At 41.5% G+C, this 27,286-nt stretch overlaps 1 protein-coding gene across 14 annotated transcripts in view; it reads left to right on the forward strand.

Moving 5' to 3' along the window:
* The window catches only part of ADAM22 (ADAM metallopeptidase domain 22), a 177,491-nt gene that overhangs the window by 105,032 nt on the left and 45,173 nt on the right, over positions 1-27,286 (forward strand). For all 14 annotated transcript variants that reach the window (XM_040964741.1, XM_040964744.1, XM_040964743.1 and 11 more), the window contains exons 5-17: positions 2,664-2,746; positions 6,544-6,607; positions 7,728-7,797; positions 12,004-12,074; positions 15,347-15,421; positions 16,916-16,987; positions 17,698-17,864; positions 19,180-19,264; positions 20,244-20,334; positions 20,817-20,868; positions 24,353-24,452; positions 25,265-25,336; positions 25,927-26,019. In XM_040964741.1, the coding sequence (XP_040820675.1) occupies positions 2,664-2,746; positions 6,544-6,607; positions 7,728-7,797; positions 12,004-12,074; positions 15,347-15,421; positions 16,916-16,987; positions 17,698-17,864; positions 19,180-19,264; positions 20,244-20,334; positions 20,817-20,868; positions 24,353-24,452; positions 25,265-25,336; positions 25,927-26,019 (1,095 nt within the window). The remainder of the gene's footprint in view (positions 1-2,663; positions 2,747-6,543; positions 6,608-7,727; positions 7,798-12,003; positions 12,075-15,346; positions 15,422-16,915; positions 16,988-17,697; positions 17,865-19,179; positions 19,265-20,243; positions 20,335-20,816; positions 20,869-24,352; positions 24,453-25,264; positions 25,337-25,926; positions 26,020-27,286) is intronic.

The raw sequence follows: 27,286 nt of genomic DNA on the forward strand, positions 1-27,286 counted from the left end.
CCACCCTCCCCTGCTTTCCCAGGCCATAAGCAGGTAGCTGGATTGGAAGTGGAGCAGCCAGAAGACATATCCGGTACCACACACGGAGGATGAAGCTTTCTGTTATGCTACAGCTCCAACCTATAGATTTTTTAAAATTATGTAAAATTTTACCCCCAGCACTGCCCAAAATAATAAAATAAAATAGGATAGAGTAAGATAACATAAATCTGTGTAGGAGAAGTTCGCATTTGTGCTGCACCTCTCGCAGGCTGTAGCTTAAGCTCATAAGTAGCGCAGGGGAAAGGATGCAGGCCTTGCCACCACAGAGTTGACATGTGTGTCTGACAACTTCGCATGTGGACAACCATGGCTCTCAGATTGTGGCCTGCTATGTAGAATGGAGATAATGGCATTTCTCCAAAGGATTGGTGTGAGGGTTTAATGTGATCATGTCTATGAATTGAGTAGAACAATAATTGGCATAGTAATTTTAACAGCAGTGAACATTTATTGAGAGCTTGCCAGGAACCTGGCACTGTTCTAACCGTTTTATGCCTGTTAGCTCATTTAATCCTCCATCCCTCTGAGATAATCATCTGCTCTTGACGGATGAGGAAACTGAGACCCAGGTAGGTTCTGTAGCTTGCCGAAGATGACACAGCCAGAAAGTCAAGGATCTCAGGGCTCACACTGTGGTACTCAAACTCTCCGTGTGGAGTCAGTGGCCACGTTCTGGTGTCCAGTGTTGATTCTGCCTCCAAGCTCCAGGTGGCTTTCTGGGTTCTGTCCCATGTCTGACCCCCATGTGCCAGGACATCTTCTGTCTTCTCCCTCCCCCCAAGCTCCTTGTTCATCTCCGGATGCGGAGTCTGCAACTGTCCTGACTTAGGGCTTGCTGTGTGTACCTTCCCAGCTATTCCCCAAAGCTGAGAGTCCGCGGCTCCTGGGGTGATCTCCTGAGAGCAGCCGTCTCAGGCCAGGCTGCTTTCTCTGGGATTCTGATGAGCAAATTCGTCCAACCCTGCTCCGCCTTGCTTTCCCTGATTCATTCCCCTTCCGGCGTGGAGCTCTGAGCATTTGGAGTTGGGTTATCCTACAGTCAAATGCTGAAGCAGGTGCATTATGTCCTTTTGAGGAACCATTGTGTCCTTCTGTGTTGCTCTTCCCATCTCAGGGAGCCAATTTAACTAGAAGCTTCCAGTCACTGGAGAAAAAGACTAATGGGGGAAGCAGAAAAAGATCTTTTGGAGCAGAGCAGCTCAAACTTTAATATGCAAATGAGTCACCTGGGGCATTTGTTAAAATGCAGATTCTGGGGCAGGACCTGGGAGTCTACATTTCTAGTGAGTGTCTGGGGAGGTTAGTGCTTCTGGTTTCTGAGTGCCAACGCTGTGGATTTACCTTAGTACCTTTTCTAGGAACATTTAATTAAAAAAAAATGAATTTACCAGTACAGGCTGAACATCCCTTGTCTGAAAATCTTAAATTGAAATGCACTAGAGCTGAACCTTTTTGAGTGGTGACAAGAGGCCCTAAGTGGAAAATTCTACAGCTGACCCCATGGGAAGCATTCCATCAAAATGCAGGCATAAATGTTGCATACATAAAATTACCTTTCTGCTGTACGTGTCAAGTGTCTATGAAACCAGTGAATCCCATGTTTGGACCCTGAGATTTCTGATTGTGTATACACTGATATTCCAAAATCTGAAACAACCAGAAGTATGATAGACTTCTGTTTCCAAGCATGTTAGCTAGAGTAGTACAACTGACTACTGGAAGAAACTTTGTAATATACTTCATTTTGTAAATAAAAGATTTATTTAAGTATCTGAAGGACTGAGTTACAGAGAGAAGGAGAGACACAGCTATATTTCATCTGTAGATTTGTTTCCCAGAAATCAACAAAGACCAGGACTGAGCGATACCAAAGCCAGGAGTAGGAAACTCCAACCAGCTCTTCCATGTGGGTGCAGGGGCCTACGCACTTGGGCCATCCTCTGCTGCGTTTTCAGGCACGGCAGCAGGGTGCTGGTGGGTTGTGGGGGAGGGTCTGGGTGGGTAGTAAAGCAGATGGGACATCCATATGGGATGCTGGCTTTGCAGGTGGTGGCTTGACCTGATGAGCCACAATTCCAACGCAAAATGTCACAATTTCAAATCCTAGTCCCTAGACTGCTTCCTGGGAAATCCCTCCAGATTTGAGAAAAAAAAGTGTTTAGCAACAGTCAAATCTTAGTACAGACACCATAAAAACAGGTGTCTTCTTTCAGTGTGATGTGGCGAGTCTCAGCATTCACATGTGCTTTCATCGTGTTGCTGATGCTGTAGGTGGAGTCTTGCAGAGCTAGAGAGAATGGTAACTAAACTTTCTTTGGCACAGTGGGAAAGATACACACCTGACTGGTGCGTAGCGCAGTATCTGTGACTTTGTCATACCAGCTACAGAGAAGAAGCAAGTGAAGTCAACTTTTATCTCTCTGTCTTTCCTTTGGGAGTCAGCTCCCTCGGAGTGCTTTAAGTACTTCTGTTAGAAATGGTTGGCCGTGGTCGTCAGAGCCCTTGACTAGTGTGTAGAGCCGGATGCGTGGGTGTGTGCTGCGACCGGAACCCCGTGGGAGACGACCCTCTGCAGTCTCCCTGTGATGGCCAAAGCTTGTGTTTTCTGTTTCTGTTCCCAGGGAGGAGAGCACTGTTACTACCAGGGCCGTATCCGAGGAAACCGAGCCTCATTCGTTGCCTTGTCAACCTGCCACGGACTCCAGTAAGTGCTCAAAAACGTTATTTGTACCATGTATCCTTTCAGTAGCTTAAGGTTCTTAGTTTATACTACCCTGTAGCAGACATTTCTATTTTATATAAAAAAATAATTTTGGATCTGATATTTCCCCCTCCCCCCTCTGAGGCTTATGACTCAAGAAGCTTTTTAAATTAAAGTTGCAAAACCCCAGAGACTTTGGGATTATAGCATATCCTGTAGTGATACCAGAAACATTTTTCTAGTTTCACCGGAATTCAAATAGGAGTGGCTTGGGTAACTTCGGTTTCTGTTTCGGTGAGTGTTTAACCCCTTGGTGCCAGTCCTTGATGTGTGTTTCTGTATTGCTATGGGATGACAGGCGCTTAGAGAACCAAGCGAGGTTTCAGTGACAGCATCAGGAACTCTGGATTCTACAAAGGCTTTGTAAAAGTACTATTATTGTTAAACACATTCTCATTTGAAAATAAATAAACAGGAAACCCACCCCGTGTCCGCAGCCAGGATTGTGCACTGCTGTGTTTGAGCTGCGACTTTGCTGTCCGTTGGATCACCCCTCTGTTCGCCGTGACTTGTGACTTTGGTATTGCATTCCTCGTCCTGGTTGTGGACAGAAGTGTTTTGGAGCAGTGGTACTAAACACTGGACAGTGTTTGCTTCCCAGTGACAGTGGTTTAGATGTGAGGTGCTTTATTTTGTCCATGACTCGTCCTTTAGAAATTACCTGATCCATAGGGAGGGTTTGTTTTTTCTTCCCGCTTTTGTTCTTTGATTTACTGAATTCAGTAGAGGAAAATAAAGCAGAACAAATTCATGTGTCTGCTATATGAACCTGAGGGCACGCTTTTTTTTTCAAAATTCAAAGACCAAATAGACATTTTTGTATGTTTGCTATTATCACAAAAATCCTGTAACTATGGGAACCCTAAAATATGGAATTAAATGTGGGGTTAGTGCCCTCTTGTGGAAACTTGTGAAATGGCTGTCTTCTTCCAAGAGCTTGTTTCAATGTAGCTTTAATAATTTCATCTCAATTGGCTTGTAATTCTTGGTCCCAGCTATTTTTTATTCAAGAATTTTCTATTATGAACTGAAGTGTATATTATTAGAATTTATATAAATGTAGCAAAGATGTGTGAATTTTCACACAAAGCACATGTGACATTTTTTACTGGTTAATTAATGAATGCTGGGATTGTATAATTCAGAAAACCAGAATCCTCTGGGTGTAGCTAATGTCAGGATTTGCTCTAATTACACTGTGAGCATGATGCTTAAACCCTGTCAAAAGAATTGATCTTCCTACTGGATATTAACATAATGTGAGGGTGAATAATATCCTAGGTATTTTAACAGAACAATCTGCTTGCATTAATCCGTGTTGCCATGTGAAGTTTGGCAACGTGTGACAAGATTTTCTGGGTGGGCCTGGCCACACCTCTACAGGGCACAAGGGGTGTTTGCTCCTGCATTTGGTCTCCTGTTCTGAAAAGGATCCCCCTCTGCTTCTTCAAACATATGTTGTTGATAATAGCTTACAGATTGCATCTGTTTGTCTTTAAGTTCCAAATGCATTGTCTTCCAAGTTCTGAAAGTGCACTTGGGATTGAAAACTGCAGATGTGGGGACATAAACATGAAGGACATGTGGAAGATGTTACAGCAGGAATGAAAGAATTTGGATAGAGGCAGAACTAGAAAGCGTTATAATTATAGAGCAGGGGGACCAACCTGTATCATTAAGGTACCAGGGACAAAAAAAAATACTGTTCTGAATTGAACAGCTGGAAGTTACGCATTCATGCCCTCCTGGAACTGAACAATCACTGCAAAAGATTAGATTTGTCCCTCTCACATGCCTGAATGATAACACAAGATCTTAAAAATATATGTATTTTTTGAGCTAAGAGACAGAGCTGTCATTGACTAGTTCACTCTCCAGCTGCCAGGACCAGCTGGGTAACCAAAGTGGGGGAGCCAGGTGTCCCACTTGGGTGGCAGGAACCCAGTCCCTTGAGCCGTGATACCTGCCTCCCTGGATCTGTGACAGACACAGAGACACGGATGGGGAGAGGTATATCATCCTTCCGAATGGCTGAATCTGCCAAGGCTGGCCCAGGCTGAAGCCAGGGGTCCCTGTCCATCTCCCACTTGGGTGGCAGGGACCCACGTCCTTGGGCTGTCATCTGCTGCTTCGCAGGGTGCACACTATACAAAGCAGGGTTGGAAGCAAAGCAGCCAGGCCTCGAAGCTGGAGCTGTGATGTGGGATGCAGGCATCCACCCTGCACACTCTGTTCCAGAAGCATCAGCAAGTCCTGTTGATGTGTGCGGACTTTGGTTCCCTCTCCCCACAGCTGCCATTGCCTGCTTGACTTTGTCTTCTCTCACCTGGATCATTGTCACAGAGTCTCTGCTTCTAACCTTGCCATCCGAGCGGTTACTGCCACACAGCAGCCAGGGTGATCATTTTAAAACTCAAGGGAGGATGTGTTTTGCCTTCCCTTTGAACCCTGCACTGGCTCTTTGTCTCTTTGAGGGAAAGCCAAGGCCCTCAGAAGGGCCCCTGGTCCGTGGCCTCTACCACCCCTCGCAGGCTCTGTTCCAGCCATGTTTCTGTCTGACTCTTTCTGGACATAAACCAAGAGTGTCTCACCATGGCTTTGGTCTGCGATGCTCTTTGTGCAGATTTCCTATGGCCCACCCCTTCACTTGTTTCAGGTCTTTGCTCAAGTCCCATCTTTCCTGTGAAGTCCTGCTCTAATTACCTTAAGAATCCACAGTCCTCTCCCTTGATTTCTCATGTTTTACCCTCCTGTACTATTTATTACCCTTTTCCACTTTATTTTCCTACCCTAGAACTGACCAGCATCTCATGTATGTCCCCGTTTGAATCCTGTGTTTATGTCTTGTCATCTCTGGCATACCCCTGAGTGCCCTAGGGGTGGGCGGTGGGTCTGTTCAGTTCATATATTTACGGCCTGTCATCTATGGGGTACCCCTTAGTGTCCAAGGGGTGGGCGGTGGGTCTGTTTAGTTCAGTGCTGCTGTGTCCACACCTATAGCAGTGCTTTTTGCTGGTTTTCAGATGAGTGGATGTTAAATGAACGGACCAAGGTAGGTGGCAGACTGTAGTTGGACAGTTCAGGAGCCATGGCCCTGAGCTTTATTCCTGCTCTGCTCCTACAGGTTACGTAATTTGGACAAGTTACCTCACCTCTTGGGGCTTTGATCTCCTTGCCTGTAAAATGATGACAGGTACCCTAGTTTGTGGAAAAGATAACATGAGTGCCAAGTAGCTAGCTCATTGCAAGTTGTTTAAGTGAGAAACTCTTGTTTGTAGAAGATCTTTCTGGGGTGTCGTAGGAAAGCCTGTCTCAGTGTAGCCCCTGAAAATCAAAACCACTTGTGATTTGCTGAGAATCTACTGCCTGAGTCCCAGGGGTTTGCTGGGTAGCTACTGCCTGAGTCTCGCACAGAACACTCTGGAAGGTCCTAAAAGACCTGTTTTGTTACATCATCCCCTCTGTGCCCAGCAGCTGACTCTTTGCAAATTATAGTCTTAGAGTTGTATGGTAGAGGGAGGAGTAATGGACACAGCTTCTGTGTGGTCCTCCAGAGCCCCAGATCTTATTTGAATAAGGGAACCCTGCAAGCACAGGATGTGTGTTGTGTGGTCAGTTGGTGGGGTGGCATTGGCAAAGGGCAATGGGAGTACCTGGCGCTCTGGCTGCTCTAGACTTATTGGTGATCTTGCTGTGACGTAAGTCTAGCCACGCCTAAATTCTTTTCTTGTCCTTGGCAGTGGGATGTTCTATGACGGGAAGCACACGTATCTCATTGAGCCAGAAGAAAATGAGACAGCCCAAGTAAGTGCTCCTTCTGTTGCCACAGCAAATGTGAACATAAGCTGCCCGGCCCTCTTGGATTAGGCTTCCCTTTGTGACCTTGATTAGCCTTTCTCACCTGTTCACAGATGGCATCTCCAGACAGTCACACTGGTATTACGACTTCACCAAATGACATGTACCTGCAGCCTTTCATAGTCAGTTCCACAGATGGATGAATTTTTTACCCCACTTTTCCTTTTTTTTTTTCATTTTTCACTCCATTTCCCCCATATTTTCTGTATTTTTTCCCCACTAGTAATTGCCTTTAAGGCTCTTTGCCAATGAGGTTTGTAGAAAACGAATTCTTAACTCTCTACCTCACTTTGGTTGAAGTATCTGCTTTCTCTAGATTAGAAAAGGACTGAATTATTGATATAGTTGATTGATAAATAATGTACTACTACCAAATAATATGGTTTGGGAAAGCATCTGTATTTTATATTATTTTCCAAGAGTCCATTGCTGGCTGTCCTATCACTTTGCTTGACAGTCTCATCATTTTAAATAATACACTGAGACCTGAGTGTTTATAATAATCTATTTTTTAAATTAGATGAAGCCAAATGAGATTTTATGAGTGTTAATTACTTTTTTCTCAAAAGAAACACCTTTCATCTTTATGTCTTAACCTTTAGTGTAACTGTGACACCTGAATTTTGGAGCAGGGTCTGCCCTAGGCACACACAGCACCAGTCGCCCACTCCCCAGTGCATGGCTAGTTGATACCCTGCAGGTTTTACTATGTTATCTGGGCTGTTAAAAGGGGGCACTGATCTGTGAAAAAGAATCAGTCATAAGAAAACAAGAACCCATTTTTTCCCCTTAGATGTCTTATTTTTCCTTGGGGAAATAGGTCTAGTCATTGATTTTCCATTACTGCAGACCTTGCCTTCTCTCTCTGTTTAGGTGCTTTGTTTCTGATTGGTTGTCACTCTAGTGTTGGGAAAATAGGAGACTGGGTGGGAGGGGTTGTGCTATGGCTGTAAACCCAGGAATATCTAGTCAGGCTGTGGTTCATTTAAGGGTCTCCCTTTCTCCTGGCATGACTGAGCAGCCGGAAGTGGCTGACTGCTTACCCTCCCTTGCTTGTGTCTTTCAGGAGGATTTCCACTTCCATTCCATTTACAAGGCCAGGCTGTCTGAATTTCCTTTGGATGATCTGCCATCTGGTATGACATTTATATACTGACTTTTTGTTTTAAAAAGCAACTTCAGTAATTCATCTGATGCCTTAGAACTTATACACATGTGAAATATCATTAGCCCACAACTGCTTGTGACTTTTTTTGCATAAAGTTACATAAAGAGGGCGAATAAAATGCTAACTGGCCTCTAATTAATACGGGATGAATTCCGAAGATATGGCTTATTATTACTACTAGCTCGAGGAATTATTGACATATAGAAGTAAAATATGTAAACTCTGGATGAAATACTGGTTCTGTGAACATAGGAATGAATTTCTTTTCCTGTTTGTTGTTTTCCTCATTGTCTCAGTCCATTCACTGTTGTTGCACAGTATCTGACACCATGTAATTTACAAAGGATGCAGGTCTGGGTGGTAGTTCTGCAGGCTGGCAAGTCCCAGAGCAGGTGTTGGCACCTGCATGCCATCTTGTTAGAACCCTGTGCAGAAGGTGTCACACAGTGAGGCAGAGCAGGTGTGCCAGCTGCAGTGTGTCCTCCTCTTCTGATGAAGCCACTGATGTCACCCAAGGACCGTACCCTTGTGAACTTATTCACAAATGCTTTGCTTTAACACCATATGCAAACGCCATCAGTATGGGACTTTGATCAGTAAGATTTTAACACAGAAACTTTTGGACCCAAGCATAGTATTCACTTCTCTATTTTTTTTTTTGGACAGAACATTTTAAGAAAAAAAAAACTAGTATAGACCAACATTTTATTTTTATTATGTGCTATTTTGAAACTATTGTTTTCTACTCACATGTATTTATAGGCACACTCATGGAGAGATTGTGGTTTGAGAGCTGCCTTCCGCTCTGCACAGCTTGGAAGGAGCGTGCACCTTTTCCCTTGGCCTCACTGGTGGAGCCGGGTGCTGTGGGCACGGTTGTATCTGGCTTGGTGCATCATTCGTGCTTTCCTTGTAATAAGATGCCGATTTCTGGTGTGGAGCTGTTCCTCCTCTCCTTACGGAAAGCCATCTTCATGTTTAATTCCCTCATCATCTTTGCAGCAGTTCTGTATGATTCCCGTTTTTCCGTAGTGTGAAGGAGCAGAGCCCGAGCTGTTTTCCTTTTACAGGGTTTACACAGCTATGAGAGGGGAGAGTTGGGTTTTGGATTGTGACTCAGTGAAAAGGTTCTCTAGGAGACAGGCAAATGAGGGGAAATGGGAAAGTTGTGAATCTAAGACCAAATCCCAAGCAAGCGCATAGAAAGTTTAAAGTTGACTGCTTTAGAAAGTTAGAAGTTTAAAGCATATCTTCACCTTTTGCTAATACTCCTTTGTCTCTTAAATAAGACTGTGTGGACTCCTGCGGCTTCCTGCTGCCACCAGGCCAGAAGATCCTGTTGGGTAGAATTCACCCTTGTAATTTTTGCAAGCAAAAACTCTGATGCTCTGGCTTGACACGAACTCTTCCTTCTGTAACTTTATGAAACTTTATGATTCCCCTTAAGGGAAGAAAATAAATCAAAGCTAGCTGCCTGAAAACTACAATTTAATAGATGTTACTGGAAGCAGCCAGCATTAATTAGTATTTAAGGTAATAAATATTTTCCCTGAAGACTTTCTTGTGGGCATGTTATGATACAGGCTTACCAGATTTCTTGAGCTTTGTGCAGTACAAACTTTGGAAATGACTCAGCAGTCTTGTTATTAAAATGGTTCTTAGGCATATTCTTTGAAAACTTAGGTTTGCCTCAATTATTTGCTATTTTTCCTTTCTCCTAATTTTGTACAACAAATCCCACTCTTAAGGTGGAGGTTGGAATTGTCAATTTTTAGAATGGATTTTTAAAATTACTGTGATTAATATAATGAATTAGAAGAAAATGAGAAACAACTAAATGTTAGAACTCCAGTGTTTGTGAAATGAACTTAAAAGTAAGCGTATTTGTTTTAGGTTGGGTGCATTTAACTGGTTTGTGGATGATCTCCATCTTAATCTTATTGTTGGCTGTGAGCTCTCAAGACTACTGTTCCTAAGAATACATTTCGGGAAAAGCTTGTTTATTTCTGGTGATCCCTTAACATCCAGTTCTTAAAGATTGAAATGGTCCAAGAGCCAGTGTTGTAGCAGAAGGAGCAAAGGCATGGCGATGCCAGTGTCCCATGGATGCTGGCTTGTGTTCCAGCTGCTGCACTACGTATCCAGCAGTCTAGGAGAAGCAGTGGAGGCTGGCCCAGGTACTCGAGCCCATGAACCCAGATGGGAGACTTGGAAGAAGCTTCTGACTCCTGACTTCCTTCCAGCCCACAGCTGGCTGTTGTGATCATTTAGGGAATGAACCATTGGGTGTAAATCTCTGTCTTCCCATTTCTCTCTCTGTAGCTCTACCTTTTAGTGAGTCTTTGAAAAGTTAGAATGATTGGGGCAGGCATCTGTGAACTAGTAGTAAAACTGCCACCTGAGATGCTGGCATCTCTTATGGGTGTTGGTTTGTGTCCTGATTGCCCCACTTCCAACCCAACTCCATGCCAAAGTCCTGGGAAAATCAGCACAAGATGACACAAGTGGTTAGGCTCCTGTCATCCATGTGCGAGATTCTTTGGAAATTCCTGGCTTCTGGCTGCTGGTTTTGGGCTGGCCCAGTGTTAGGTGTTGGGCCATCTGGGAAATGAGTTTGTGGTTGAAACATCTCTCTCAGTGCTCCCCCCTCCCTCATTCCCGTCTTCCATTGCCCCCATAAAGTCACTTAAATGAATCTCAATAACAATGATAAAGTCATAAAAATCATTTAAAATTATTTTGTAATTTTGTAAATTGATACATAGTAATTTTTCCCCATGCATGTTGTAACTGCCTATGTGAACAGTTGTGTAGTACTTTGGGGCAGCAGTGTGATTTCAGAGAACTTTTTGGTTTATACAGATAATACCTAATAACAACAATTACGCTTCACACTGTCATGTAACGTCATTCGCATTAGAAGCTGCACATCAGACATCTTCATGTCATTCAGTCATGTCAAAATCTTATGAAATAGATACCACGGGGAATGAGTTCAGTTTCTGCTTCACTTCATAGGCATATCCTCCAGTATAAATAGGCTTGCTTTTATCCAGTGTTAAATCTGTATGCAGAAACAATGGATATTAATGTTGACAGGTCAGGGGAGATCAGATTTCACTTCTGTTCCCAAGATGAGAAAAGTCAGGCAAATTTTGTTACAGGTGAAGAAGTATGCCAGTTAATTGGAAAATTAATTGAAAACTTGAGTGCTCTATAGTAATTCCTTAATAAATCATGAGCTTATAAATGTGTGATTATTCCACTTGTTTTTGTGTGTGTGTGCTCTTCTTTCATTTGTTTTGCCCTTGAAGATTGGCTGTTTAGAAGTCTCCTGTCAAAGAAGTGATTATATTTATAGGAGAAACGTAAACAATTTTGATACAAATTGGTACAAGAATGATATTTGAGATCTTGTACATTATATTCACTCATTGTTTATAATAACTGTCAGATAACATCTTATAATAATGGTCTGTGAGGTCATTAGTGCAATAATATATAGTAGGAAATTTCAAAAAGCTTGTGGAAACAGTAATTCAAAGAAAGTTTATATTGTAGAAAATAAATTCTTACATTCACTCACAGTTTTCCATAATATGCACCTTCTGTGAACTTTTTAAATACCTTGTAATGTATAGAGTTCAAAAACAATTTTACAAATAACATGTTTTAATTTTATTTTCCTTTAACTTCTCATAAAATGTATTCAGTTCATAACAAGGAAAGATCAGCAAAACTTTGATTTCATGTCTTTTATTAGAAAAAATATTGTTTTAAGTTTATTTGAATGGCAGAGGATGGAGACAGGGCAAAAGAAAGAGAGACAAGTTCCATCTATTGGTTCATTCCCCAAATGACCAGGTCCAAGCCAGGAGCCCAGAGCTCCATTCAGGTCTCCCACATGGATGGTGGGGGGCCCAAACACCTGGCCATTTTCCACTACTTGCCTAGACACACTAACAGGGAGCTGAATCGGAAGTAGAGGAGACAAACAAACAGACAGATGAAGTGAAGCAGCAGGGACTCAATCCCTATATGGGATGGCAGTGTTGCAGTTGGTGGCTTAACTCACTGTGCCAATCTACTGCCTGAGCCCTGATTTCCCTGTGTTAAAGAAACATGGCAAATGTACTAAGTTAAATTTACTTTGTTTGTTTTTATTTGCTTTCAGAATTCCAGAAAGCAGACACCAGTCTGCCAAAATTTACTTTCAAGTCAAGACCAAAAAGGAGCATACAGCAGGTATGTGTTTGCAGGTCTCTGTTGGGATGTTTTAAAACACTCAGCTGCTGCTGGTCCTTGGACTCTGTGTTGTCTCTACTTAACAAGAGGTGCAGGTGTCTGGCAGCATGGCTGATGGCAAGGGTGGCAAGTCTGGAAGCACAATGGAATCGAGGCTACATTGTTTGGTAGACTGAGAAGATTCCACCCAGCAGATCATCCTAGGATTCACACCGGGAGGATGTGTTGTGAGGGCGCAGGTTGTACCATTTCAGCCTCTTCCCAGGTTGTACCCAGGTTGTACCATGAGCCTCTGCCCTCTCACCAGGCAGTCTGTGTGTGTACCACCTGTCCTTTTTTTTTTTCCTTTTTCTAATCTTTCAGCAGGGGCGGGGAGCCTTTTTTTTTTTTCCCTGCCAATTTGTAGCATTGTGGGTCATATGAAATTATCATCTTAAAACCTAGTTGTCTAGGGATTGGTTGAATTTTGATTCCCACCTGTTGTTGCCTTGGCAGAGACAGACCTAATGATTTCAAGCTCATGGGCTGCTTGTTGTCCACCCCTGGCTAACTACTTTCTAAGGATCAATCTGTCAAGTTTAGAAACCAGAAAATTGTTCCCTCTTATTTGAACTACCATGGAGTCCGTAATATAAAATTAGGACATACCTGGATCTGAGACTGAGTCATCTGTTCATACAGTGCTTCAAACCATGTGAAGGAGGCGTGGCTGGTTACTCCCCTTTCACAAGGACAGACATGATGACTCTCATAGGTGACTGTGATTCACCAAGAATTGTAGATGTAGTGAATTGGCTGAACAAATCAAGAGGACTGGTCATCAGGATCTGGATGTCCTCACTGGGGTGGAGATGGAAGTCGTGGTGAGTGTGCAAGTGTATTTGTGTGACTTAGAGGGAGAGAGGATGAGAGGAAGATGAATTGGTTGAAGGAACTGGTCCTCTTAATTACCTTGACATAAGAAATGTTCATAATCAGATTTCTGATTGCTACATGCCATTGAATATTTGCCACATGCACAGCCTAATTGTAAGAATTTTAGCTATATGAACATGTTTAACCCTGGTGGCACCCTTTCAAGCAAAATGTTTTTCTTATTGTCTCCTATTTTGTTGATAAAGAAAATGAAGCTTGTAGGTTTGAGAAATTCCTCCACCATCATACAGTTACCCAGTTGTGATACTGAGGTTCTGACCGGGGAAGCCTGGTCTCCAAGAGGTGCATGGAACCTCGGGTGCCCTTTTTGCTGCCTCTCAGAGGCTTGTGTGTTCCACATACAGGCTCTGTGTGTGGTGTGAACCACTTTTCTCTCTAGTTGCTCCTCCTGTCTGTCTGTACAATCATGGATTCAGTCAACCATTAATTGAAAACCTTTGAGAAAAAAAAGCTATTGCTTGTTTACTGAGCATGTGTGGACATTTTTTATTGTTGTTTCCTAAACAAGAAAGTGTCCCAAAGAGTTGCATAATATTTACATTGCAAGTTGCATTTTAAGGAATCTAGAGCTGATTTAAAGCTTACAGATGCATGGGGTCTATGCAGATACTATGTTTTATGTAAGAGACTAAAGCATCCAAAGATTTTGGTATTCATGACAGTCCTGGGACCAATCCCTCAGGTGGACATATACATATGCATATATATGTATATCAAGATCTTCATCCTACACACACACACACACACACTCTGGACACACATGGATACAGTGAATGTAGATCCTAAAACCTGGTTAAGTAAAAATGATTACCATTATTATTTAATTTGAAGTAGTGATTTGCAATCATTTAAGTAGTGAACCAGCAGACAGAAGATCTCTCTGTCTCTGCATCTCTCCTCTCTCTCTGTGGCTATGACCTACAAATAAAAATGCCCTTAAAAAACTGAAAGAGACTTTTTGGGCAGTCTTTTGTATTAGCTAATCATTCTCTTCCACAGTTAATAAAGCAGATCATGTCATCCTAAAAATATCTGTTGGGTTTCTTATATTTGTTTGTCTTATTTTGTTGTTTTGAAGACTGTTGTCATTGATTATAGATTGCTACTCATCTTTGCTTTTCCATCTCTGGTTTATACTCTGTTTTCTATCAGTTTTATGTAATCAGTTTTTTTCTTTCATGTTTTAAAGGATGTGATTAGCAATGAGATAAAAATCTTTATGGTCCTTTTAAGTTCATTTTAAATGCAACACTCCAAATAAATAGATATGTTTTGACTATAGGTGTTAATCACAAACAATGGCCTTGTTAAGTAAGTGAAAAGTATTTTCTGGGAGTGGTCATTTGACACAGATTTTAAGATGCCCTGTTGTGTCTATGGAAGTCCCTGGGTTGGCTGTCCACTCAGCTTCTGATTTAGCTTCCTGCCGATACTCGCTGTGCAAGGCAGCAGGCAACACCTCCTGTCCTTGGGCTCCTCCTACTCATAGATTGACCCAGATGGACATCTGGCCTCTCAGCTTTAGGCTCGCCCAGCCCGCAGCTGCTATGGGCAGTTACAGAGGGAGCCGTGACCGGCAGCTCCACTTGTTCTCTGCCTTTCTAATAAATGAATAAAATTTGAGTATTTCACTTGAAAAAATATGTATTTAATCTTGGTCTGAAGGAGCAGGTTAACTCTGCAGCTCTTGTAAAAGATTGTTAAAGTCCACCTGCAGAGATCAAACAGGATGGCTGCCTCAGTATCTGCTCCTGCCACTCATATTTATGGTTATGATTGTAAATGGAGAAAATTGGTCATGGAGCCGACAGCTCTAGCTCTGCTGGGCTCTGCATGACTGGCCAGGAGCTCAGGGTGCAGTTTCAGCAAAGCCCCTGTGTTGCCTCAGGATTCTCTGAACCACACCCCAGAAAAGACCCTTTCAATCAGAGATTTGCAGACTCTAGAAAGTGTCAGTCACCTGATTGTGCCCTCTCAGAAATCCTCAGGGGCTTAAATTTAAATAAAGAATGCTCTTACCGTGTCACTCTATGATCGACTGTTAAGCAGAATTAGCTAGATGCAGCAGACAATGAAACGTGGGCATGCAAATGAAAATGCAGACTCACCAAAGGCTTTGTGTATGTCTGGTTTCTCCCATATCGTTTTATACTTATTTTTGAACCGTGTAGATGAATTACCTGTTTGTAAGCAAAGCAACTAAGTGAACATGGAAATATATATGCTAAAGGAATAAAAGTTGACCATTTTGTTATGTTAATTTCTTCCTATTTCTAAGCTCTCCCTCTCTGAGTTTAGAGGGCTTATTCATGTATGTTTCCTTTGCCGTGTTGCAGCATCTTCGACATCCTCGTGATGTAGAAGAGGAAACCAAGTACATCGAGCTGATGATTGTGAACGACCATCTTATGGTAGGATTTGCTGCTTTAAAAAAATAGCTTGTCCATACCTTTGGTGAAGCTGGTAGGTTCAAGAATAAGAACTCACAAAGTTATAGTTGGGCCTATTTGTGAACCAGCAACAACCTGTAAGAATAAGGCATATGATGTAGAAATACTAGCTAGAAGTAATTCGTGAGTTCCCAGAAGCATTTCTGTGATTGATAATATTAATTTTTTGGATTTGCTTCATCAGTGTAGGTACTCGTGTTTGAATGTCCTCATCCAATACGGCAAGGTCAAGGGAAAATGGGAACTTTCATTTTCTGTTGAAACAGTGAGTCGCTGGTTATATGTCCATTTATTTTGCAATATATGGCTATATGTTAATAAAAGAAGGGCAGTTTTCCTCTTCCTTTCTTACCATGGAGAAAACCATATGGAAATGCTTCTATGGATACATGTGAAGAAGTTTAGGATGAGAACTTGGCACAGTGCCCCTCCTTGTTTAGTCAGTTATTTTGAAACCAGCATGTATATACTTAATTTATGGCAAGCTTCAGTCAATATGGTGAGCTTTATCACACAGAAGGTTATGCTTTTGATTATCCCATGTAACCAGAATGTTAAATCAAAGAGGTTCGATTAGTGCACATCTCTGAATTTAACTGATTTCAGATACAAGGATTTGTTAATTTACTTCATTTGATTTAGTTGAGGGGATAATGTGCCACTTACTTGTATATGATTAATCAAATAGTATGCATTGTAGCCACCCTTGTAATAATGCAATCAAGATTGAGTGTTACTTCGTCATGCAAGCTATTTGAATCCTGTGAATGCTTTTGTCCTCCTAGATTTTTGTAAAACAATAAGCTAAAAGAACACATTTTAAAATATTTTGGAACAGTTATAAATTCAGGGTTCTGCAACTACCTCTGACAGGTAACAAGTGAAGTGAACCAGATGCAGGGTCTAAGTAGGGAAGGGCGCTGGGGAGAAAGAGAAGGCCAGCGTGGTGTCAGGGAGCAGGATCTGTGCTCTGGCTGCCTGTGCTTCATGGTGATGCTGCTTTGAATTGAAGCCAGCACACTGTGAATTCTGAAACACCACTGGGGCCAAACTGAAGGTAGATGGGAATCCGCCCTTATCCTGTCATCCTTTGAAGACCTCAAGGGCTTGTTCTTACCAAATAATGACAAAGTGCTGTGCGTGGTGAATTCTAAGACTGGTTGCAATGCTCACATTCACTTTTTCTGGCTGTACCCTGCGTAAGTCTATATGTTTAGCAATTCATTGACAACTTTCATGTTTTATCCTCTTGAATCAAAATCCTGTTCAAAGGAATCAGATGAAATGAATGGAAGGGCATTTTCTTCTTCGTCTCACAGAAGGACACCTCAACATTAAGAATTATATTTGTTAAAAAGCCCTAGGGATCTTTCCATTGCAGCATGTTTTCTTTGCTAGGATGTTAATTTCCTGGTGACTTTCAAATCCTTCTCTGGTTTCTCCTTTTGCTTCCAGTTTAAAAAGCACCGGCTCTCTGTGGTACACACCAACACCTATGCAAAATCTGTAGTGAACATGGCAGACTTGGTAAGTTTCCCTGGGTGAGTTTCCCTGGAACTAACGGAGTGGGGAGATGGTTTTTCTAGTTTCTGCGTCCTGAGCTGTAGCTTAACTGGGGTGTCTTGAATGTGTTGGGGTGACACTGTAGTTTATTGACTCTGATTTATGGCTGGGAACCATGAATGGAAATGATCCGAGTTACTTACAGAGGTGCCTACAGTTCTGCCCCATGCATTTTTATGCCCCAGCAGATGAAGGCCGAGTCACAGCCGTGAACCTAGATTCATAGTGCTTCCGGCGACGTGGAACTGGGATACCAGTTGTGCCCTTTCAGGAGTGCCTGGTGCTGTGGTGATGATGTACTTAGTTCCACTGTCCCCAGGCCTTCTCAGGCACCGACTAGGTGGTATAGGAGAGAGTGTACTCATCATTCCCTTTTTAGAGAGAGGAACCCAAGAATGTAGGCACTGTTAGTCTAGGGTGCCAGAAAATCCACTCGGGGGAGCCCTGAGTAGGGTGCAAATATTTGTCCCAAATGGACAAATGTGCTTTGCGGACTGTACTTGGTAAATGTGATTCTCTATTATTCTAAGTAAATGCATGTCAAAGCACCTTAGAAGCAGTTTCCTGCCTGTAACTACAACTCAGGGTATTTCCGTGAAAGGAGCTTCATAGGCCTATTCATGAACCATTTGATCACATGTACAGCTGATGTGTTCATTTTGTTAATACACTAGATATATAAAGACCAACTTAAGACAAGGATAGTATTGGTTGCCATGGAAACCTGGGCAGCTGACAACAAGTTCGCCATATCTGAAAATCCATTGATTACCCTACGTGAGTTTATGAAATACAGGAGGGATTTTATCAAAGAGAAAAGTGATGCAGTTCACCTTTTTTCGTACGTAACTTTTGTGATAATTTATTACCTTTTTTTATGGTTCTGTGTTGAATGCTCTTTTTTGTCTGAGATATATACTGTTATTGCATTTAATATTTGTGATTTGACAATTTAGAAAAGGGCTTAATGTGTAGATGCTTTGAAATTTCAATCAAATCTTAAGAAATTTTGGGTTATTTTATTATTACAAGTCTATTTCAATGAATTTTTCAAGATTTAATCATGATTGATTAAAATACTGTTCATGGTCATGTAGAGTACTCTTAATATCAGATACATTTTTAAAGTTGCCGTTTCAAAATTGTTAATACTGGGTTTTCATTGAAAGGTGAGAATTCAGTGTTTCTGCAGTTTATCTTTTAATTTTTTATTATGTTCTTTCTGGAATGACATACATATTTTCTGCAATAGCAGATTTTTAAATTAGCATTGAGGATCCAAAGTCAGATCTGTTGAGGAAAGTTGTCAGTGGAACTAAAAGCTATAATGTTTTTGTCACATTTGATTCTAACCTAATATCAAATATAGAGAAAGAATACTGCAAGGAAATTAGTAAACCATTAATCCATACTCATCAGTTATTTGTGTTTTCCCCATTTATTATTCCTTTCCTCCCTGTCTTCCTTCCTTCATCCATTTATCCATATATTATTTTTCTTCCTGAATCCTTTGAGAGTTAAATTGGAGATACTTACTTCAGCATGTATTTTTTTCAGAATGAATATGTTCTCTTATATCGCCACAGTAAATTATTAAATCCAGAAAGCGTAACACTAATACTTCTATGTAATCTGTAGTCTGTCTTCCTATTTCTCCAGTTGGCTCATTGTCTTTTGTAGCTGATTTTTAGCCCAGCCAGGATGCAGAGCAGTTTCCTGCATTTCATTGAATCATCATACCTCATAACTCTCCCTCTCCTCTAAGAGAGTCCCTGAGCTTTTGTCTTTTTTGAGCTTGACATTTTTGAGGAGTGCATACCAATCATTTTATAGCCTGTTCATCACAGTGGGGATGTTGGATGTTTTCTCAGTAGGAGATTCACATTATGCATTTTTAGCTGAAGTACCAATTAGGTGATTCTGTATCCTCAGAGTAAGTCATATCAAAGATGCTTTTTTCAACTGGTGTACTTCAGGCTAAGTTGGGTACTGGTTGTGGGGACATATGTTCCTCTCTGACCTTGAGAATCTAGAAGGAGGCAGATGGTATTGACATGGTGTGCATGTTGGGAAGAGAAATGTAGCCAATGAATAACAAAGCATGCTGTGATGTTTGGACTGTGAGCAGTAAGTGTCTCTCGTTTCCTTTTCTGAAGGGGGAGTCAATTTGAGAGTAGCCGGAGCGGGGCTGCTTATATTGGTGGGATTTGCTCGTTGCTGAAAGGAGGAGGCGTGAATGAAGTAGGTGTGAACATCTGTACGATACCCAGTGGTATGATGGCTGAAGACGTTTCTCTAATGTTACAGGCGTGCTCTCGCGGTGTTGCCCCTACTCCAGCTGTTAGCCTGACTCTCCATCAGAGTGGGCATGACTAATAGCCGGGGAAAGACTTGGGAAATCACAGAATCATGTTTTACTTAGCGTGACTTCCAGGTTCAGCCTGGTGTGTTTTCAGATGATACAGAGATCATTCCCTTTACCCTCCCTCACTGGAGTCCCCTGGCATTCCGAATGCTTTTCCAGAAAGCTCAGTGAGTTCTGGAAACTTTGGGTGCCCTCCTAAAACCCCGTTGGGTATTTTCTTATCTCTACAGGATTTGGCAGATTTGGGAAGAGGAAAAATTGGGGGAGGGATTTTCCAAAAGACCCCTTTTATGCCTGAGGCACTCAACTAGATAGAAGTGATCTAAAAGAAAACATCCATATCTTGGACAGGCTGCAGTTTACACAAATATCATAAGATCCTCTTAGAAAATTTGTATTGGTGCCAGACTGCAACGACTCCTCCTAAGTCATCCCATTTGTTGTCTTTAGCTACATTGTGCACCGTGTGGAGAATACAAGTGCAAGGGGGTGAACGAATTCCAGATAATGTTTGCACCTATATTTCTGTTTTGTATCATCTGAAACGCTGGCTTGATCACAGTTTAACATACATCTCAGTGGAGAAATTTGGGCTCAGGTTTAGTTTCAAGTTTCCAAACTCAAAAATTGTTAACTCTCCAGCTTTTCATCTCCCCCATAAGACCTAATGCAACATGAATTGATTTCTTATTACTTCTTCCCAGACACACGCTCAGCACTAGCTACCGACATGCTAAGCTTCTGATGCGGAGAAAGCTCAGAAATTGCTTACTGTCGATTGTATAGTGGCACTGTGTCATGCCCATCATGAAAAGCAGTTTGTATTTAAATGTTTAATTTTTCTTTGTCTTCCAGTTTGGGAAACCGGATTTAATGGCAGTTACCCTTGCCCAGTCATTAGCCCATAATATTGGTATTATCTCAGACAAACGAAAGTTAGCAAGTGGTAAGTTTTGGTACATGTTTAGCTTATTTGTGTTTAAAATACACCCCTCTAAGATACACAGGTACTTGGTGACAAACCAAGTGTTCCTGATGCTTAACCTGTGTATACTGCCATCCACTTGGAGCCTTCATACCAAACTTTTACCAATGAGTGAGAAATTGTCATCGTTCCCAGAAAGGCATATGAAACTGGATCCTGTATATTACCATAAGCTGTTAGTTTATTGTAATTGGTTATGGGTTGTCCTTCATTTAAAGCATTGTTAAACACATCAGAAGATTTTTGTTATTCTATTCAAATTATATTGTCTTGGTAGTCCCATGTATCTATTTGTTGTTAACTATTGCATAACAAAACTTCTAAGTATAAGAACTGTAGTAAGATATTTAAGACAGAAAGCCAAGAGGATTTTTTTTAATATATAGAAACAGATGCAGTTGTGTTCACTTTCTAAGAAGACTTGTGTGTCCATTTCCTCCTAGGTGAGTGTAAGTGTGAGGACACCTGGTCAGGATGCATCATGGGCGACACTGGGTGAGCCACTTCTCTGTGACAGTCACTCCCTCCTCCTTTCCTGCTGTGCTCTTGTCTTAGGAATGTGACACTCAGCAACTGGCTGTATGGAACCTCATCACAAGCATTTATGACAAAACTGAAAGTAAATCTTCTTTCTCTAGAAAAGTATTTAAATGTATATTATTTGAAAAGCAACAAGACAAAGACAGAGATCTCACATGTGTGGATTCAGTCCCCCAGATGCCAGCGACAGCTTGGCCTGCACTAAGCCAGGCAGGCGCCTTCCTGACGGGGCAGGCGCCCTTTCCCCCTTGGGAGGCAGGACAGAAGCGCTTGAGCCATCCTCTGCTGCTCCCCAGAATTCACGTTTGCAAAAAAGTGGATCTGGAGCAAAACACTATCATGGGAGGCAGCTGACCCAAGTGGTAGCTTAATTGCAGCAAAAAATGCCCACAGCGAGACGTGTTGTTTCTCATTTTATTTCAAAATAGTTTTAAATTTAAATTGTGAGGTAGTTAGTACCAAAAGTTTCCGTATACCCCTCACCCCATCCCATAGTAACATCTCGTGTTACAATGAATGGACCTCATCCGGCTTCTCTTGGATTTTTAACTCCATACCCCTGCTATCCCTCTTACCGCTCGCATGCAGTGTTCAGAGTGTGTGTGTTTGCTTATTTGCTTTTCTTTTAATTTTAGCTCCCATATGCAGGGGAGAACATTGATCTTTGTAGGTGTCTGGCTCACTTCCTTCAACTTGATGTTCTCCAGTTCCATCCATTTTGTTGCTCTGTGAGTCTCCGTAGTCTCAGGGGTGGGGCTCAGACTTCCTTTTGTAGAATTCAGGAGTATGTGCTCCTTCTCAGGTGGATTTACGGTCTCCTTTTCCACTTGCTGTTTGTGATCACATTGCTTTCCTAACTGTGCATGTGTTTCCTGCAGTTTTGATTTGCTAACCAAGATCCTCCATGGGATTTTGCCTTCTCCATGTTTGCTCCTCCTGACTTCGCACGCAATGCCTTCCCCCTCTTTCCTCTAGCATATTCCTAGCCATCTGAGGTATATTAAGATTTTTAACCCCTGCAGGTATTTATGCTTCTTCCAACCAGTTTGTTATACATTTTTAAGGGATTACATTTTATGCTCATTTATATGCCATTCTTCCACACCATAATCCTTCATATAGACTTGGTTTTCAATAAATATTTATTGATTGCATTTGAATTTTGAGTTTTTGGTATGTCTGACAAAGAATATTAATATTGGAGGGAATGTGTATGCAAATATATATTTTAAGCATGTTTTGAAATGTCCTTGGACTTTTTCTTTAGTTTTGACAGGTAATAAAGGTGTTTGTGTTGCAGTTATAACATTTTAACAATTAGGAAAGTTTATGCTAGAAGTTCTTGTATTATGAAGGCTCTGTAATACATTTTATTATTTTTATGATTTAAAAAAAGAAGTGCATAGGGCACAGCACAATAGCCTAGTGGCTAAAGACCTTGCCCTTAACATGCTCCGGGATCCCATATGGGCACCAGTTTGTGTTCCGGTGACCTTGCTTCCCATCCAGCTCCCTGCTTGTGGCCTGGGAAAGCAGTCGAGGACAGCCCAAAGCCTTGGGACACTGCACCCATGTAAGACACCTGGAAGAGGCTCCTGGCTTCAGTTCTGCTCAGCTCCAGCCATTGCAGCCACTTGGGGAGCAAATCATTGGACAGAATATCTTCATCTCTATATCTGACTTTCCAATGAAAATAAATAAATCTTTAAAAAGTGTATAGTCTGCATAGCACTTTGCATACTGTATAGCAAAATCATATGGCGGCCTTCACATATGCATAGCTTTTGCATTAGAGCTTTTGTTACATTATCTAGATACAAGCAAGAGAAAAGCTCTTTATATACAGTACTATGTGATCTGTTTCTATAATTTAATCTATGTTAAACATCACCTAGCACTACTGGTAATGGACGTGTGTCCATGATTCTCTTCCACTTCTACTTTTTGAGTTTCTGTATTCCTAATTGTTGCCAAGCATGGTAGAAATGAGTAGCATCAGTTGTATTTACAAGTCAAAAAAGTAAAATGTTAAGAGTGCATTGAATACAACAGATATTCACATCCCAAAACAGGGGCCATGGCAATACCCTCAGATGTTTGAAAGGCAGTGTGGAGGTGGTATTCCTCCATGATAGAGGATTATGACTTGAGGTAATTAGAAACACAGAACTATGGGTGAAAGTTTTAGGAAGTCAGATGTAGCAAAGAAATGGTAGGTATTTGAGGATATGGATATGTTTTCACTGATTGGACAGTACTCATTTTGCATGTAATAAAAATGCCACATCATATCCTGTAAATACGTACAACTGTTATAAGTTAAAACGTGTAAAGGAAAAATTTAGTGAATTACTATACCTAAGGATGTACTCATTGTGATGGCTCTTAATGCACATTGCCAAATTGTTCTCAGAGCAAGTTTTTTTTTAAATTTTATTAGCCTTTGATCCTTTTTTTGCTATATATATTTTTAAAAGGTGTATTTGATTGTTTGAAAGTCTGAGTTACAGAGAAAGAGGGGAGAAACAGAGAGACAGAGAGATCTTCCATCACCTGGTATCCCTGAGCAGGTGAGCACAATGGCCAGGTGGGCCAGGCTGAAGCCACAGCCAGGAGCGTTATCCAGGGATCCCATGAAAGAAACGTGGGCCCTCTACTCCTGCCTTCCAAAGCTGGTAGTAGGGGGTTGGATTGGAAGTGGAGCAGCCCGGACTCAAAGCAGCATCACAGGCAGCAGTCTTAGTGCTGTGCCACAATGCTGACCCCAGCATACATATTTAAATCTGAAACTTGAAGAAAAAGTACAAGATTAATGACAATAAACCATTTCATTCTTTGAATCATAAATTGCTAATTTGGTGTCTTCTCACCCCCAAATACCTTAGTGGGCATTTTTTAGCAAGTTCATGTTTCAACATAACTGCAGTTCAAACCATACAACCATCTAATGCTTAGCTCTCCTTCAAGGTAATCTTACATTTCGCAACATCGTTTATGACAGAAGGCTGAGTATCAAGCATCACTTTTAGTTTTCTGTCTTTTTAACTTCTTTCAGTCCAGAACAATTGCTTAGTCTGTCTTCACCTATTGTGACCTGACACATGCATGGATTAGAGGTTGCGTATTTTGTAGTATGCTCTGCAGTTCCATCCCAGTTTTAGTAATTGGGAAATATCTCTCGTACCATAATTTTGCTCTAACTTTCATTGAGTTAAATTACAGGTCCTATTATGTGTGTGTCTCTGTTGAATGAGTGTACAACTACCAAACAACCCATAGTTGCCAAGTGAAGAACTGAGAATTCTATGTTGAAGCAAAATTCATAGAGATGAAATACAATATCATGCATAAGTGAATTTTTAATAGGATTCAGTTTTCAGAGTACTAGACAGGAAGACACAGCTGTACCTATGGAATTGGATTTGCTTCTCTCTTATAGCTATTATCTTCCTAAAAAGTTCACCCAGTGTAATATCGAAGAGTACCATGACTTTCTGAACAGTGGAGGTGGTGCCTGCCTTTTCAACAAACCTTCCAAGGTAATAAATGTGATCGAGTTATGAAATCTTCTGTAATACAATAAGAACAGGTTTTTATCTTTAAAGAAAGAACTTATGTTTTCTTGTATCCATGAAATAACTTTGTTCTTCAGAAATAAATATTCTTAGAAAGATTCTCTCATGGGTGCTTAAAGTTTGGTCCTCACCACAATTTTGAGATGTAAATGCACAGCTAATAGATGTTTCTGGTCAAAAATTAAAGTCTCTTGAGATGCGCCATGGTTTTGCCCAGGATTATCAGTTGAACCAAGATTTTTAATTCAAAGATTCTGGTGTAAATGCCTTACTTTTTGTCAGAACTTAAATTTCAGGAGTCAGACTGGCTTGGTTTTAGTCAGTAGCTAGGATATGTTTTTATTCCATTGAACCAGATCCTATTTGGCTGAAGAAGGTACTTCAAGTTTCTGGGAAATAAACTAGCAAATTAAACTCAAAAAAATTTGTACAGTAAAATTTGAAATTCAGATGTAGCTCTTTTTCATAGCATGCATTCTTAGGAACTTTTGACACTCTATTTTATGCATGGATTTCAAACATTTTTGTACCCAAATAAACTTGGCTTTAACTTCTCTTTCTCTCTGAACCTTTTGAAACACTACCATCCATAAACATGCATGTAAACACATTTACATATGTTAAATAGAGAGTGCTCCAAGATCTAATCGTATCTTATAGCGTAGGGAAATAGAAAAACATGTTTTGTAGTGACGGTCCGGTTGCCGGGTGTGTACGAGTGAAATGGTCTGTCGGTCTTCTGGATTTCAGCTCCCTCTTGGGTTTTCCTCCCTCAGCTTCTTGATCCTCCCGAGTGTGGTAACGGCTTCATCGAAACTGGAGAGGAGTGTGACTGTGGGACTCCTGCTGTAAGTCTCGGGCTGTTCTGATGATGTTTTCAGATCGTTTGAGGACGTTCCATATCTGTGCACTGAGCTACAGCAAATGTCTTAATGTCTTACTAGGAAGCTTTTTAAAAAATTTTATTTATTTGCTTGAAAGCCAGAGTTACGGGGAGAGGAGAAAGAAACTTCTCACACACACACAGAAACAGAGAGAAAGAGATCTTCATTACTGTGGTTTATTCTCCAGAGGGGCAAAATGGCCAAGGCGGGGCCAGGTTGCAGCCAGGGGCCAAGAGCTTCTCCTGGATCTCCCAATCAGTGACAGTCCCAAACGCTTGGGCCACCTTCTGTCGCTTTCCCAGGCCATTAGCAGGGAGCTGGGTTGGAAAAGGAGCATCCAGCGCACAAACTAGTGCCCATATGGAGTGCCTGTGCTGCAGGTGACAGCTTTACATGCTATGCTGCAACAACACCGGCCCCATTACTTGGAAGCTTTATGGGATTTGTGGAAAAAAATATTGTTCATGCATTTAATTTTAGAAAATATTCTTATATTTTCAGGACAATGCCATCATCATCATCTTCTTTTTTTTGCAAATGTTTCTGTTCCTTAGGAATGTGTCCTAGAGGGGGCTGAGTGTTGCAAGAAATGCACATTGACTCAAGACTCTCAATGCAGTGATGGTCTTTGTTGTAAAAAGTGCAAGGTAAATGAATATGAATTAATTAACAGCATCCAACATGCATTAAGTTACTAAATTCTATCTGCTTAACAGGATGTTTATAAGTTTCGAGGGCAATAATAATTCCCATATCACTGATGAGAACACTGAGGCATGTGGTGGCTCAGTAGTTGGTCCAGGTCTTGCACCAAGCGGTTTGGGAATCCAGGGTATGAACCTCTTACTCCCTGAGGTCTGAAAGTGGACCTGTGGTGTGAAACCAGATGTTACTAGTCGTAATGGTTTTTACCCATCTTCAAAAAGCCAAGGAGGTATTCGATGGCTGCTTCTTTTCTTGTGACTCAGCTTAATATGGTTCTCATATTGTCTGTTAAGGCATTAAAAAGGAATACTTTTAGATATGCTTCCTTACAAAATGTACACTTGCCTGATTTTGTCTTCCTGATAGCGTTTTCATAGCTGTCTACAAAGACGCGAGCCTTGGTGGCAAGACTGATGCTTGTTTGGGAGCAGAGCCAGGCACTTACGCAGTGATCAGTACAGGTTCTCAGTAATTTGCTGGGTGAATGAAACAGTCAGCACGGTGCTCTCAAGGCCTGCTCGATGACTGACTTCGGTCAAAAGAGCTGCAGGAGGGCCAGACCAAAACACACTGTGTGCCTGAGGTTGCATCCGCACTTTTTGTGTCATGAATAGAGCTGCATGCCTCAACCCTGTTGGTAGATTTGGGCGATCCCTTAGTGCTGTGAGGGTGTGCCGTGTGCATTGCAGGATTTTTAGATGCTAACAGCATTCCTTCTTATTGTCACAACCAATAATCTCTCCAGACAGTGCCAAATGTTCGCTTGAGGCCCCATCGCTCTGCCTGAAACCATTGTTGTAGTGTTCACCAGTACCCTTTTGAGATGAGCATATCTTCCTGACGTTTACAATTGAGTGATCCTAATCTCAAGACTGCTAAATGCTCTGGACGGAATAAGAGCGATTCCATCCCAGTTGGCTGGCAGCTGCCCCTGTGGTTTCCATCCTCCACTGTGTCTCCTGGCAGCTCTTAGTGACAGGCAGAGCTCTCAGAAGAAGGAAGACTAAATCATACGGGAAACAGACACTCTTTGATTTTGGCTACTGCAACTGTTTATTCTGTGAGCTTTTCCAAGTGCCATAACAAGGGATCCCAAATGATTTCTCTTAATCCTTGAGTTTTTAAAGTCTGCCAGTGATTAAAATGCACTCAATTACGCTTTCTTCTCCCTTGATTTCTAGAATTAGACTCTGCACCATAATCATTTCA

The sequence above is a fragment of the Ochotona curzoniae genome, unplaced genomic scaffold (assembly GCF_017591425.1).
Source record: "Ochotona curzoniae isolate NIBS_2020 unplaced genomic scaffold, NIBS_Ocur_1.0 scaffold_3835, whole genome shotgun sequence".
Lineage (NCBI taxonomy): Eukaryota > Metazoa > Chordata > Mammalia > Lagomorpha > Ochotonidae > Ochotona > Ochotona curzoniae.